Genomic DNA, 16,399 nt, shown 5'->3' with positions numbered 1-16,399 from the left:
TCTTGGTGTCTCCTATTGCTGCTGAGCCTTTCCTTTCTTGAATTTCTGCTACTTGCCATATATGAATTGGTTTTACACTTCAAGAATAAGAAATTTCTGCTCATTGCTGATTCTGTTACTGTACCTTACACCTACGTGAATTTTGTTACCTAGAATTCTTTTCCTTGTTTGTAGCTGCTGCCTTTTCACCCTCTCAGGTGTAGCTCATACTTTCTCCTTGCTTTCTGTTGTCACAAATGGAGAGTCAGCAAGAAATTTAAATTAATGAGTTACAGGCTGGGACTCTGTGCTGTATCTCAATGTTTTCGTGTTTAGTGGCCAGAGACACTGTTTCAGAAGGTGATGTTCTGTACAAGGAATCACATTATTTTGCGTAAGTGTGGGGTCTGTGTGTTTTTGGTTTTGGTTGTGTGGTTTTTTTTTTTAACCCTGGTTAAATTCTTGTGGAATGGTGTGTTGTGTGTGTGGTTTTTTGTTTTGATTTTAATTGGGTGGCGATTTTAGCAAGTATGACACTAACTTTCCTTCCTATAGAGAAGGACTCCTAAATCATATGAAGTCAAGTCTTGGACATATCATACTGCCTGAAACCTAAAGTAAATATATGTTTCTTTCCTAAAATAAAATATTTTTCTTATTTTAATGATAGTTTATTTCTCTCTGCACAACAATGTACATATATTTTTGTTACTAATATTTGTTTAATTTTTTTTAATGAAATGAAAGCTGCAATACTTTTGTATTGAAATCCAGAATCTGCTGCAATATGAAATTATTGAAAATCCAGAAGCATAGAAATAAGTATATAATTTTATGAAAAAAATATCCAAGATATTGTTTGTTACATTATTGCTGTAGTACTTGAGTAGTTGGGGGGGAGGGGTTTTAGATATTTTTTCCTTTAAGATGAGGTTTAGGTTTTCTTATGGTTGACGCTGGGGGTGGGGTGGGTGTCAGTCATGATACAGTTATGATGTAGCACTTAACTGCAAAATTTTCACTCAAGTTCCTAAGAAGAATTTGGTTTCTGTGTTTTAGTTTTTGGACTGCATTAGTTAGTTACTATGACAATACTGCAGTGGCTTTTAAATTTGATTATTCCTTAAAGGAAAAGATCTAACTTAAATTCTAAAAAGTTTGTTATCCCCAAATCATGAAATAGAATCAATATAAAACTTGTCCTTTAGTACATTTTTTTGTGAACCTTCCTTATTTTTCGCACCCCCTACCTGCTGTAAGTATTGTTCTTGTAGGAAAGACGATATTGTCAGCTGTCAAATGAAATGAGGTTCTGTACTGAACTCCATATCCATTGCAGTTAACTATGTCAAATAATTCAAATTACTCAACCAGATTATAGTTTTTGAGCGATTAAATGATCATCTCAGGCCTGTGAAACTTGCAACATATTTTACAGGACAGCAGCATATCATGCTGGTTGTGGAAGTCCGTCTTCAGGGGAAATTGCTTTGTATTCTCCAATGCAGTCTTCTTTGATTAGTTAAAATTGTTGCTGTTTAAGAATTACTGTGTACAACCCTGTCATGCCTGTCTTCGTGTGTGTATCTACCTGTACCATGCCTGCCCACCCCTTGAAGCATCAATGCTAAGTAGCCTTAGGGATAGAGGAGGTGTCCAGATGTAAATCTGTTATAAACTCAATCTTTCCGTGGTCTGATCTGGGAGGATTTTGAACAGCGTTGAACCAGGAGTTTTGCAACTGCAGACCTGAGCTACTAATAAGCCCTGCTTATTGTATACAGAGCTATCGCTTTGAGCAGCATTTGTTAGCTCATGTTCAGTGTTTGATTAATAGCAGCTACATAGTTTGTTTAGAGCTGCCTTGTGTTTGCCTCTTTGGGTAGAATGAACTGTTTCTGTTTCTGCAGTGCTATGTAGACATGTCACAAATTCGGTGGAGGGAGGAAGGGCTGTAGATTTGATTTTGTGGCTAAAATCAAGGTAGTGAGCCCTGTGGTGTAAGTAATGGGTTTGCGCCCACTGATTGCAAGTTGGAGTATGCTCCTTAGTAGGATAAGGAGATACAGACATAGAACAGAGGGGTTGGGTGTGCGGTCTGAATGGTATATGAGTCAGTGCAGACTGTGCTGTCTGGCCATTATGGAAATATTTTATAAATGAAGTTTGATCTTACTTGATATGTTTAATCTTACTAATAATTGAGCTATTTGTTATTTAGGAGTTTTCTGCAAAGGGCTTTAGTGGCATATATTAAATTGACAATTACACATTCTTCCTTAGAAATTTTCATTGTAAAGGTGACAGAGTCCTTCAGATCATTCTCTGGCAGAAGTCACTGCTGTTTGGTAGTGCTAATTGCACTGCTGTATTGCATTTCAAATGCCTGATTTCAGCATGGGCACGACTTCTTTATTTTTATTTTTTACAGTGTCTTTATCCTGCATCTTAAGTGCTGAGACAGCACCTTGGCTTATTTCCCAAAAGCCTGTTCAGAAACCAGCAACAGCCTTATCCCCTTTTCATTAACATCATTTGCTTTGCAAGTGATGCAGCTTGTTCTGCAGCATGGATATCTGCACTGAAACACTCCTTTGCAGTCTGCACTAGGGAGAAATGGAGCTGCACATTCAACACAAATCAATGTTGCAGCAAGGTTATAGCATATAGAAATGAAAGGATTTCATCAGGGAGAGCAGAGAGGTTCAAAAGCTACGTTCAGCTACTGAATTTATGCCTCTATCTTTCCTTCTAGAAAGATGTGGATACTTTGCCCCGTCTCCAGCGTCTCTTCCTCAGCTTCAACAATATATCTAGGTAAGGGAAATAGCAGTTTGCTTCCTATCAATAATTTCAAGTATCCTGTTGGAGCTTATTTCATTAAAACTTAAATTCAAATGCTAGGAGTGCAGATACTTCCCCCCCCAACATAACAGCATAATCAAGCCATTGTCTATTTTCTACTTTAAACATAAAAATTCTTGAAATCCTTTACATTTTGATGTAGTTGTACTATGAGTATTCTACCAAGGAACTTGATAATTTTATTTAATTAAAAATACATACTCTTTACAATAATGATAAAAATTTAAAATAGTTTTATAAATATGTTGGTTTACTGTTAAACTAGATAGATGTTAAAGAAACATTACGTAGGGTGCATGTTATATTTAACATCACTGTATTTATGGAGTTACACAAACTGCTGAGTCAGATTCTACTTATGATTATTTCATGCTTGTATTTTACTTGTCCGTATATTACTGAAGTCTGAAAGGTATATTTACGGTTATTTCCCTTTCAAACCAGATGGCAGGAGAATAGCTCAACTTTCAAAGCAGGGGTTCTATAGTTGTAAGTGATTGAGTGAGTGCATTTTGTTATAAACAGATAGAAATGTTTGCCTTATGCTTTATGTAGTCATGCATTTTTTGAGTCTGCATTTATACTAGTGCCAATATTTTGAAGAATAATATATAAAAAATCCTGCATTAGCTTTGCTTTAGTATGTCCTTTTTTTTTTTAATTCCTTATCACCACCAGTCTTCTTTGCTTAGAATCAAATAATTGTGATGCTTCATGTTCTAATTACTGGAAATACAGTGCTGTTCTTATATCTGCTGTCTATAAAATGTTATGCTTAGCATGGGCTTTTATTCTAATAGAAACTTGGAACATTTTAAGTTGACCTCCATTATGTTTTTTGCAGACAGCTCCAACCTACTTGTCTGTGTTCCTTAGGCTCTTAAAGTACAAATGCAGTAGATCTCCTTAAATACTCATGGGTATTAAGCATATAAAAAAATAATCTGAGATTAACTGCAGGAATCTTTAACATGCTCTTCTATTAATTCATCTACTAGTCTTTTAATTTTATGTGCTAAATTGGCATAATGAAGAGAGGGGGTTAGCATTTTGCTTGTCTTAAATAATTTCCAGAATCGAAGCATGCCTTTTGTTTCTGTTTTTTGGAAAAAACGTTTCAGCTTGGCAGGAACAATGAGGGGACTGCAGTAGCTGGCTCCCTTGCTGTCAGGGAGCATCACTGCAGTCAGTGGAATTTCTGTATCATTTTATATACTTGGTATATGTTGTATAGCTTTCCGATTCCTTTCTCATGTTGTTTTATGCAAATTCATGTTATTTTTACAGTGTTCAAAGAAGAAAAAATGTTTTGGGTTTTCTGTGAGATTTTCAAACTAGATTTCTCAAACTTTATGTAATAAGTAGCTTGCTTCTTGGTAATTTGTCATGATTTCTGTATTTATTTATTGGGGTTTCAGCTGAAGTATTGATAGATTTAGTCTTAAGTTTTCTTGTAAGCTAGAAATACTTGTTTAGAACAGTCATGCAAATATATTCATTTGGTTTTAATTTGTAGTTTAAATGGGTATAAAAAAATCTTAATGTCAAATGAAAGACATCGCCCTTCTATCAATTTTTTGTACATATGTGGGTAGATAGGTGAGTGGATCCGTTTAATCCTTTATTTACCAGTCATTATTACACTGAAAAATGTCTTTTGATGATCACATTTAGCTTGGGTTTTTGAAATAATAACTTTCGGTTGGCTATAGCTGTTTTGAAGGCTAAAACCCCCCATTAATTCCTGATTTTTTGATTTATGTAGTAGATGTATATTCTAACAGGAAAATGATTAAATAGAAAAGTATACTCTTAACCATCTGTTTTCAGATACTTTGGCTGGATACTGTTTGAACTGACTGAAGAACTTGTATGCAACTGTAATACCAGTGAATAGCTGTGCTACATCTGAACATGCCTACAACCCTTTTAAATAATTTTCTGTTTCCGAGTTGCTTACCTGGGTTTACAGAGTGCCATAGATAACTTTTAACACTTACTTTTCCTAGAAACAGCTGTGTCCATACAACTGGCTTTTATTTTAGACAATCAAATTGATACACAGGTATTCTAATTCATTTATCTGTAGGTGCATAGAGAAAACCTGCAGATGGAAAAAATAACAAATTAATTGCCAAAACGTGGGTATATTTATGTTACAGGTTCATTAAAATATTTGATTAGTGATCATTAAAAACGTAGCATTTTTGAGGCAGTACTCCCTTGGAAGGTGTTGCTGCTTCCTATTTTTGTAAGTCACCAAAAATCCTTGAGTCTTAAATTTGACACATACTGACATGTATGAATTAATATTTTAGCAGAAGATTTGGGAATGCCTCTTAAAATTTTTCACTATTTAAGGCATGAGAATCTATCATGGGTTTAATCGCATTCTTTTCCCCTTTTGCTTCAGAGGAGGCCTCAGAATGCTGCAGAGCTTTTAGTCAAACAGGATGTATTGGCAAGATAATAATATAAGCTAAAACCAAATGCTGTAGAAATTGATGCTGATCTGAAACAAAGGAAGTCCTACTTCTGTCTTCAGCCCCCAAAAATTTAGCAGTTAAAAACTGAAGGCATTCATGCCTGATGGCTGAAGGTAACATGTATCTATAGAACAAGTTATAAAGAAGGGGGAAAAATCCCTTTCTGAAACTGAACGTGGTACTGCAAAGAGGTTACAGAAACTTTTCTTCAGGAAAGATATGCCACTGAGATTCAGAAAGAGGGTTATTGCTCATATTTCAAAATGTGAAACCAGGGAAGACTATTTTTTAATCTTGGAAACAAAATACGTATTTTTCACTGCTGTCCAGATCAGCATCATAGTGGCTTTTTCATTTAGTAAGACATGTTGTCTAGCCATATGGAAAAAAATTGGATACGAGCTCAATGGACTTCTGTTTTTCTTCATTTGGTTGCTGAATTGGAAACCTGAGAGAAGGAATGTTCTTGGCTTAATAAACCCAAGAAAATATCTTTTTCTTTTTTTTTTTTTTCCTAGTGGAATGAAAATTATAATACGTTGTTAAATACTTGAGCAAAACCAGTGCAAGGGGGATGAAAGTTTGACTGTGATAATAGTTATTGTCATCAGTAGTTTAGTGGTTAGAAACCTGGAAAAACCCAAGTTTTCTTCTTTGAATGTTTTCTGAACATACAGTTTCCTCTTGGGTGCCCTGTCAGACTCCAGCGAGTATGTTGCTTTTCTTCTCCAGAGCTTTTCGCCTTTGTGGAACATGCTATTAAAAAGTAATTGATGCAAACGTATAGAGAATAAACAACTGTCTTCCCAAGCCAGTAGGCTGTGACAGGATGAGTGTTCCTGTGTCCTTGCTCATGAACTGTGTAAATGTGAATGCAGATCACTTCTGGAGGTTGAGCTTACATCACTCCAGAATACTCTGCTGCTTAGTAATTGCCACATTCTTGTGGGAGGCGGGAGAATTGGGTTTGCATCCCCTCTGACAGAGGGGAGAATTGGATGCAGGAATCTGAGCATGGACACAAGATGTAAAACTGATCTATTCTGAAAAGATTTCCAGAAAACACTTTTTGATAAATCAGCCCAAATTCACAACTCATTTCTGTGTTGCTGAAACTTACCATTTTAGTAAAGATAAATTCATTTAGGAAAGAAGAAAGAAGAACAGGAAAGGAGAGGTGGTTGCTGTAGTTTAGTGGAACTCCTGCAGGAGAAGGTCTTTTGGAAAGAGAAGCAGACACTCCGGTTGAGGAGATTGACTGAGGCAGTCTGAAACAGCATCATCCACAGCTGCTTTGTATTTTGTGAGCAGGGTAAAGACTCCTTTGTGGTGAACAGAGGCTAGAGAGAGCATTGAGACGTGGCCTCTGGTTCCCATAGGGTGGTCACCACTTGGCTCTGTCGCAGCAGTCTGCATGCTGGGAAGCAGAAGCTTGGTTGTAAAGTATGCAGTCTGTTTGGTAAGTGTGTTACAGTATAGCTTTGCTTGGCTTAGGGTTGGGGTGCCAGTGCGACAAGTACAGTATATTAAGTTTTCTACATGAAATTTCTGATTTTCTGAAACTCTGTTTTTCATATGTGTACACGAAGATGTGAAAACATAGGTATTTTGCACTACTGTTTAGCTTTAAAATTGAGCCGCTAATAGGGCGGCTAAAAGCAGCATAAAGCAAACACATCTGTTTCAGCTCCAGAGTGAATGTTCTTGTTTGCTAAAGCACTGAGAATTTCAAAGCACAGCAGTATGTATAAGTGGAAAGTCTTGAAAACGCTAGCAAACTTTCAACTTTTCTGTCATTTCCTGAAGGCATTTGTTTTATTAAGAATCTGTAAATCTCATGTAATGGCAGTAGTACTGTTCAGCTGAATGTTTAGTGGGAAGTGCTTGGAGTAAGTATGTTTAATGCTTTTCAGAAATATATTTACATTATTTGAAGCTAATTTTGAATAGCAAAAAATGTTCATATTTGTCGAACAATATCTATTCTAGCCTGGTGGAAATTCAGTTATCTGTTCTTATTTTAATGTGTTTATGAGTTTGCTTTATGTGTAATTTGGGAAGATTATCTTTTATCTTCAGGACATATTCAATATGTATGTTAAGGAATATGTCAGCCTCATCTTCCAGAAATGTGGTTGCATAAACTTTTTTATGGAAAAGAAGCTGGATCACAAAAAGAAGCAGAAAATAATAGTCAAACTTGTAGTCTTAACCACATGTACAAAACACCCAATTCTTCAGATACACTTCATTGGGGTCTGTACAGAGTTCATTTTCTGTCAGTTCTTGTGTTGTTTTAATGTACTAAGCAGAAAGGTAGTAGTGTCTTCCACTTCACACTCTCATTTTTTCAGCTGCATCTGTTGGGTATATCATGTCGAAGTTACTTGCATGCTGCACTAATTGTATTGGGGTTTTTGAGATTTGTATTGGGTGGTATCTTCTCTTCATTCCTGCTAGCTTATGTTGGTATCCCGGCCTTTCTTCTGCTGGTTGAGACTGAGTGCTATTTGGTGATGATATTTTTATATTTTATCTATATTTCTTTTGTTGCAGAAATTGTTTTATTGCATATCTAGAATTTTTCAGGGATATCTCATTTGAAAATCTGACGTGGTGGATCTGAAGCCCTTTGCAGCTGAACGTTAGTCCTCAGCAGATTATTGTATGCTTTTGTGAAAGTTGAGTGATACCAATGATAAAGGCAGTTGTCACTTTAGTCAGTGTCAGTCTTTAATACGAACGTCTGTACTGCATGTTATTTCTGATCCCTTGGTTACACAGGGTATACTCAAGGTTTGGTAGCTTTCCAAGTACTGGTGCCTTACAAGTAGTAGTGGAGGAATTCTTTTCCTGCCACCAAGAATGAGAAGAAATATAACCAATTGATGCAATCAGTGAGATTGTCAGAATATAAAGAAAAATAATCACAGTAACTCCCTGTTTTCCACTTCAGAAATGGTCTCTTCTTTCAGAATGTCATTAAGTGGTTTTTTATCTAGTAAAGTAATTCTCTGTTTAAATTTTTGTCATCATCATTGATTCTTTTGTAATTTTCAGATTTTTTTTAACTTCATTCTCAAAAATAGCAAGTCAAATTATTTCACACTTTCCACTTAAACTTTAACTTCATAACATAGACCTGACTTTCGAAGGTGAAAGTGCATTAAGCATGGGCGCACATTTGTACGTGTATATGCTGTAATCGATTTCTTGAAGGGTGTTGGGGAGTCATATATATTTCTGTAACTGTTCAGGTTTTGGTTGTTTTTTTTTTATAAATTGTTTGTTTCTCTGTTTAAAAATACTGTTTATGAGTTAGCTGGTTTCTTTTCACATGATGTCTTTAATGCAAGGAACATGATACAGGCTATACATTTCTAAATACATTTTACACAGACCAGTTATTTTTGTCAGAAAACAAATCAGATGTCTAAAAAGCTAACTTGCACCTGTTTGTAGACGACTGAACTTGGAACAATAGACAGATCTGATTTGAAGATAATATAATGCTTTTGTAATTGTTTTTCTTCTGATACTTAATGGTGTTGCAAACACCCAGGATTATTCTGTAGTATTTGTGGTTGGCTGCCTTTTTTTTTAATTATTTTTTATTTTTTTTTGTTTTCCATGGTTTTCATGCTGGCTTTGATGGCAAATACACCTTGTATTATTTTTTTGAATATGAGTTATGTATCCTATTTGAGGGAGTTTTTAGGTGAAACTATATGCCCATAGTTAACAAGTTCATGTTATTCTGCATCTCTTTTTTTCATCTGTGTGTGAAGAGATTAAGAAGTTTAACAGCAGCAGCTGTTGGTGTTTCAAAATACTTGTAATTATCATATACAGTATTGATGGGTGGGAGTTGTACAGGCAAAATTCATGTTTTATTCTTAAGAAATAAAATCTTCCATCTCAAAATTATTCCTACTCTATGACGTTAAAACTTTAAACTTTTTTGGTTACAGTTTTGAGGATATTCTGTGCCTTGCTGATTCCTCATCTTTGTCAGATATCACCCTTGATGGCAATCCAATAGCTCAGGAGACATGGTACAAACACACTGTTCTCCATCATATGATGCAGCTCCGACAGCTAGATATGAAGAGAATCACAGTAAGAAATTTCTGTTTTTGTCAAACTTACTAGATTATTAAAATTAGAAGTAAAATATAGGGGTTTCTGTGTATATATGTATATTAAAAATACCAAAGTTTTTTCTTAACTTAGTATGGAATTGAGCCGTATATAGATACTATAGTATTTAAAAATTTAATCTTTTTTTCTTTTGATCAGTATTATGCAAGGGTACGCTTTTTAACTTGTTGATTTTTAAATGCTTAAACTCTTCATTAGTAAATACGTTGTGATTAATTGCCATGTGACATGAGAGAATCTGCAAAGCTTTTGGTTAGAAGTTTCCCAACACAGTTTTTACTGGTTTGCTGTATTGCTGAAAAGGAACAGCATATTTCTTCCAAAGGAGTAGTCTGTTTTCCCTAAAATTGATGTTACTGGTATTTTCTTTCATTTAAAAATCTTGTTGATTACTTCAGTCTCCTTTTCTAAGGAACACTGGTGATTAGACAGTTTCTGTGTGTGTGTCTGTATTTCTCCCTTCCTTACCTAACCTACTTTCCCTCTTCTGTTTCCGCTACACAAGTTCAAGTAGTCTTGATAAGGAAGAGAGGACTCGCAGGCAACCAAGTCTCTTACAGACTTCTTGAAAATACACTGTAAGGTAGAGGATGATGGGCAATCACTGCAGGCCTTACCATTAAGTCAACTATTTATCTCTTAATATAGGAATAGCCATTCTGATTCTTCTGTGTCTGCTCAGAAGTGATGTGTAAGCATGACCTTCTTAAAAGAGTAATCCATCCAACGGCAAGATAACAAATATATGTTTTACAAGCAACAGTGTTGCAGTGTTATCTTTTTTGACCAGGTGCAATACACATACATTATTTTAAATGCTCATTTCCTTTGTACAAAGGCTGTACTGCATTATAAATTATAAATCTGTTGTTTTACCATCTCTCCTGTTGTCCTGTGGCAGTCCACCATAAGCATAAAAATAGAGCTTATTAAGATGTAAAATGGAACATGTGTGGAAAAGATTTATTTAAAAAATAAAGTGCTTTGGGTCATGAGTCTTTTACTCCTAGCATCAGGAATAACAAAGACTTGCTTGTTTGCATGTATTCTGTGAGTTGGTTGGTAGGTTTTGGGTTTTTTCTTTTGTGAGTTTATACTGACTTAATTGACTGCTTGCTAATTAATTTGCATTTTAAAAGATCATTTTCTCAGTATTATTTCAGAAACTTGAGTTGCCTAAAGAAAATCTTTCCCTTCCCTCCCCACCTCTCTCAGCCCCTTCTTGAGAGGAGATGGATCCTGGTAGAACTCCCAGTGGTGGGAAAAACGGTAGAAAAAGCTCCAACTCCTTTTCAGACTCTATGGGTTGTGTATGGAGAAAAAGCTATTAGAAATGCACAGCCATGGGAAAAACTGAGTCTGGGTTCACACCTTGTTAAACATCAGAGAATCAGCCACAAGACAAAAAGCCATAGAAACCCAGGCTCCACCAGTAGTGCTGCTCATAAATCTACTTGTAAAAAGAATGTGTTTTGTGTTCTTTATTTGCCTTCTGGTTTTTGAGCCTTGAACTTTTTTATCCTTTTCTCCATGTAGAGAGTGCTGTATGTTTTGTCCAATAAAAACTGTTACCCAGATAATCATATAACTTAAACTGGGATTATTAAGAGGAATAACAAGTATTATGAGGTTTGTGATAAAATTAGAGAGTTGGCAATGCCAAATCCAGCTATTCTGCCTAGTAATGCAGTGTGCTGTTGCCGTTGGCTGTAAGGGTACATGTAACTTGGTGGGGAAATGCAAGTGCAAAATTGGGTTTGTGCTTTTTCTCACTTGAGTAGTGTACCTAAACTTAATTACATGTATAGGATCTTTTCATTAGTCTGAAGGGTGTACAGACCATTTTGAACTTAAGCGTTGCTTTGCTATGTGAAGAACCAAGAGCTGGATCGGGATGTTGAGTTTTTTTTCTGACTAGGAGTTTAGAAGTAGTTCTGCTTGAGAACTGAGTTTTACACAATTGTTAGTTCTGCTTTTGACTTTTTTTTAATTGCTGGCTTTGCTGGGACAAGAAAATTAATTAAAGAAATAATAAAATCTGAAGGTTAATTTTCAAAAGTTTGTGAGAGACCTTGAAGTTTAGTCATACTGGCTTTCAAGAAGACAAAACGCTTTTTGGTACCAGGCCTTTTCTATAGGATTCTCTGGAGAAAGGGAACCGTGGACCAAAAGTCTGGTGGTAACTGCCTCTGCCTTAGGGAACTATTCAGGAACAGATTGCTGCCATGAAAATCAAATATTTGCACTTGGAATAAAATGTTTTTTGCATTGTAGTTGTTCTGATGTTTCATAAGTTGAGGCAGATTTGCCTTTATTCAAGGGTTTGCATCATCTTATGTCAACTTTTAAACCCTGACCCATGAGGAAATTGGTGTTTTTTAGGTTGCCTTATTCCTAAGCCATTGTTGAATGTAAGATTTAGGCTCTTAAGCTGCTGAGGCATGGACCCAGCAGTGATGAAATCCGTTGGAGGTTAGTTACCTGTAACGAGTTTCACTGTAAGACTAACCACTTATTGTCTGCGCTCGAAGATGATTTTCAGCTGAAAAAGCCTACCCATGTTGTATTGTGTATGTAAACCATTCAGTCAATGGAAATCTTTTACTTTCTCAAACTCTGATAGATCAATCTAGAGGCTTAACACATGGGGAGGAGGCTGAATCACTGTGGCTGGTCAGATGACTGTGTGCCGCCGGTGTTAACCATCGGTAACTGTCTGTAACAGTTACTACCTGTAGTCCACCTTAGTTGTGAGGTGACTCGATGAAATAGGCTTATGTGCAACTGCGTTGCGTTGCAGTCAAAGCAGGCTGAGGTTGCATATGTAGTCATTTCCATTGTCTGGTCAACCTACTATAATATTTTTCTGTACATTTAAGCTTTTTGAATAGATTTCATAGTTTGGACTTTTTCAAGAATGGATTTATACAGTGGCACTTAGAGTTTAGCTGTGACCTAGCGTTTTTCCTCCAGTCTTTTGTAAGAGTAAGCAGATGTTGTCTGCAGACACATCATAAAATATTAAAATATGAATGATATGTGTACGTATTCCTTACTGAGGAATTACTTAACCAGGATCACTTGCTATGTGTCACTTCAAATACACTTTCTCAAGAGAATTTGCTAAATATACGTGTATGTTATATCTATCTATATTATATAATTTATATATTTTGTAAATGTGCTGCAGCTCCCAAATTGAAAGATAATCTGCAGCTTTTTAACAGTAAAACTGTGCTTCTTTTCATTGATGTTTTATAGGTTTTGGATGCTTAGAAGGCTGAGTTTGGTTTTGATTATTTGCTTAGGCATTTCCTTGCTGATCAGGGAGTAGATTCTACTGCTTTATCCAGAACAGAATTCTTTATTGATTCCATCAGCGCCATGGAGTGTTGTGTTTTTAGGCAAGGATCCCTAATGTTTTTTTGCTTTCCACCTGAAAATAAGTTACTTCAGGAACTTCTAGAGTCATTCTTGTGGATTATAATTCTGTCTTTTAAATCGGGTCTTGCAAAAGTATACCAAATTAATAATAAAAGTAAAAAATGGAGGTACATCTTATTGTCAGGTACACTTAAAGATTCATCAGAAATGTTACGCTTGCTGTTTTCCGTGGCTGTATTTCTCCTAGAACCATTCTTACTTCATTCTTGTATAAAATCAGCCTCAGTGGTGTACAGGACAAGTAGTCTGCCTTCTGCAAGTATAAGTGAGCTGAATTTTATGCACTTTGTGTAGTGTATTGTAAAGTCTTCTTACGCTTGGAAAGCTTAAATGTGTATTTTCAGGCCATTATTCATATTCTCTCCCCCACCCCCTTTTTTCCTCTCCGTTACTTCAAGTAGTTTAAATAAAGTATGCTATAGCTGTTTCTATTCCATAGTAAAATTATTTGAATAATTTTAAGGTAGATGTACTATGGAAATGAAATGCTGCATTCTTTGTGTGTTACCCTAGAATTTTTCTGTCCTGTGACTTAAGTGGTAGCGTTTGGTGAAAAAGAACTTGTTGGAATAACAGTAAAACAGCAGAGCAGCGGCAAGGAAGAATTGCCCTGCATTCTGCTGTGCTCTTTAGGATCCTTTTCGGGTCTTCCTGGCTGTTACCGATGGAAAGGCACCAGAATGACACAGGTTTGGCCCAAATCCGTGCTGGTGTCGTTATGGTAGTGCTGGTGTAGCAGTAGGGGGAGCTCCCAGCTTGCCGAAGCGGCAGCTACAGCTCTAATGGGAAACCCTTAAGGGTGGCAGTGCCTTTAATGTGTCTTATTTTGTGCGTGTCCTGTCGCTACTGTTGCTTCACACTGAGAATGTAAACATGGAGCCTTAGCAGAAAGTTATTACGTGGCTTTTTTTTATTTTTTTTTTTTTATTTTTTTTTGGAAGATGGTTTCTTAGCCATTTAGCCTGAGAAGCGCAGAACTAATGAATGGCGGAGATTTCAATGTACAAGAGGACACCCGAGTCCTTTTGTAATGATCTGGCACTTCGACCTTCTGGAGAAGCATCCCTCCTTGTCCAGCAAGGTTTGGTTTAAAGATGAAACAAAGTTATGGACAATAACAGCAGGATGAGAGGGGGGGGTCAAAGAAAAAGGGAGACAGAAAGAATTTCAAAGGTGCTAGAGCTAAAAGAGAAAGGATGATAGTAAAAATGAATTGTGGCAAGGTTTTTAAGGGTTTTGTTTTATAACTTTGTGGGGTTTTTTTTGTGGGTATTGGCAGGGGGGATGTTGTGTTTTTTCAAGATTGATTGCATGTGTTGTCTAAGATTAATCAGGAAATGTATACGGATTTGATTTCCATAAAAAGTGGGTTTGGCCCTTGATTTATTTAGATGTTTTCCCTATTATTCTGCCTTTATGAATACTAACTAAAACTAGGACATATTTTCTTTTTAGACTGAGCTAATTTCATTTAGAAAATATTATTTTTTAAACATGTCTAAGTAGGATAAACTCTTGATCAAGAAAAAGTCTTATTCTGTAAATAGAAGACTTTTGTTAGAATATAATTTACTGTAGTTCATTTAATTCTTTGTGTTGAGATTGTGTTGGCAGGGAAGGTACTGGACTGACTTGAATGAGGGCAGTAGTCATGTATGGAACGCAGTGTCATAAAGTAGGTGTTTGGACTGGATTAGGGGAGGGCTTCGAGAAGGCAGTTAGGGTAAGAAGAGACCTTTGTGGAAGCTGAGAGAAAACTGAATTAGGAAACTTTGTGGATATTTGCCTTAGAGCTTTGCGGGGCTGGGTAGAGGGGGCAGACACGACCCCTTAATTTGTTTTGAAAGGAATAAAATCAATGACGGCTGATTTATTATAGTTTAGTGTCATTTTGTTCTCTAATGCTCACCTTCCCCAGTGCAAAACACAAGAATACCTCGGTTAGTTTGGAGCTGAGTCTGTGACAACTGGCCATTGCTTTCTGCCAAATAGAATGGATAATTCCTGCTTCCTCTCCCATGGTGGGAAAGCAAGTTTACATTTCTCTTCTTTGTGCATGCCAGTTTTATATAATCAAACTTCTAGGGAACAAAAAACTTTACTTTGAGAATTCTAAACATACTTCAAGTTATTTAATATGTTCAATGTGTTGATAAGTCATTAGAGAAGATTAAGACACTGAAATTGTAAAAAGCTTGTTTTTGTAGGAAGCCAATTTAAAAGGCATACATGCAAGGTTGGATGAAGAGATTTAATTAGAAAATAAAAAAAGACAAACTAGAAACAACTCTAACCAACTTTCTCTATAGAAAGATATCACTAATGTAATTGGGTAGTGTTTATATTTTATTTTAAGATTTCAGGCTTTTTAAAGTAAACGTAGGCTTAGTACACTAACACATAATTGGGATGAAGAGCTGTCATGAGAATAATGTTTGTAGTTGTTAACACTTTGAATCATACCTGGAGGAACAATAGATTTTTCTTTGGCATTATTAATTATGCATTCATATATGTGGCATGTTACCTGCATGGGGTTTATTTCATGATTTTCACAGCATCACCCTGAGCCCTCCCATTCAGGTATTAGGGTTTCATTGTGTGGTATTTTGTTGTATTGGGATCTAGAAGGCCTTCTGTATCTGTATGTGATTTTATTTAATTTATTGTTGAGCCTCCTTTATCATGGACTCGTGATCTCTTGAGGTCCCTTCTAATCTGGATTATTTTGTAATTCTATGACGCTGGCCCTTTGGTAATACCCTGTGTAGGACGAACTGAAAGCCCAGTAGCAGAGGAAGCTGCCAACAAAACTTCACCCTCAAAAGGCCAGAAGTTGCTTTCAGAACAAAACACCCACCCCACCCCCGCAAAAAAACCCCAACCAACAACCAAAAAGTGTTAGGCTTTCCAATTAGCATTCCAGGGAAATTCTTGTATACACTTGGGGTAGAGGAGGCTTACCCTATCCAAAGCCTCATGCTTTAATCTGCATTAAGGTATTCCTCTTGTTTTAATATATGCTTATTAAATGAAAGTTGCAGAGGAACAATTTGGAAGTTTGTTGTTCAATCCCCTTTCAGATTAATGTCAAAAGCCATGGTATGTCAGTAGATTTCAGGGAGGCTGTACACAGATAAGAGGAAATCTTATGTGAGCCTAACTTCATATGCTTTGGAAATAATTTTCTTAAAAATGTAACAGCAATCCTAAGTGTGAAGTTTCTGTGTTATTTCTCTTCCAGTAAGCCTTCACCCATGTGCTTAGGAGTTCTTAATTCTCTGAACACAGCATGTTTTATTTATGCAGAAATTTTGACATATCAGTAGGTCTTCATGGTTGGTGGTGCTTTCTGTTCACTGCTGTTTGTTAATTTTCTTTACACACAACTTTCTGGAAAGTGAAAGTGAAAAGGTTGGGACAGGAGCTTTCTATTTTGAGGGAAATCAAAACACTTTCCCTAC

General features: G+C 36.2%; 1 protein-coding gene across 3 annotated transcripts in view; it reads left to right on the top strand.

Annotated features, from left to right (window-relative positions):
- LRRC49 (leucine rich repeat containing 49) overlaps positions 1–16,399 on the top strand; it is a 49,438-nt gene that overhangs the window by 14,242 nt on the left and 18,797 nt on the right. For all 3 annotated transcript variants that reach the window (XM_037395672.1, XM_037395673.1, XM_037395674.1), the window contains 2 exons: positions 2,735–2,796; positions 9,302–9,449. In XM_037395672.1, coding sequence (XP_037251569.1) covers positions 2,735–2,796; positions 9,302–9,449 — 210 coding nt within the window. The remainder of the gene's footprint in view (positions 1–2,734; positions 2,797–9,301; positions 9,450–16,399) is intronic.

This window comes from Falco rusticolus, chromosome 7 (assembly GCF_015220075.1).
Source record: "Falco rusticolus isolate bFalRus1 chromosome 7, bFalRus1.pri, whole genome shotgun sequence".
Classification (NCBI taxonomy): Eukaryota; Metazoa; Chordata; class Aves; order Falconiformes; family Falconidae; genus Falco; species Falco rusticolus.
The sequence above is the reverse complement of the archived record's forward strand: the minus strand, read 5'-3'. Positions and strand labels throughout refer to the sequence as shown.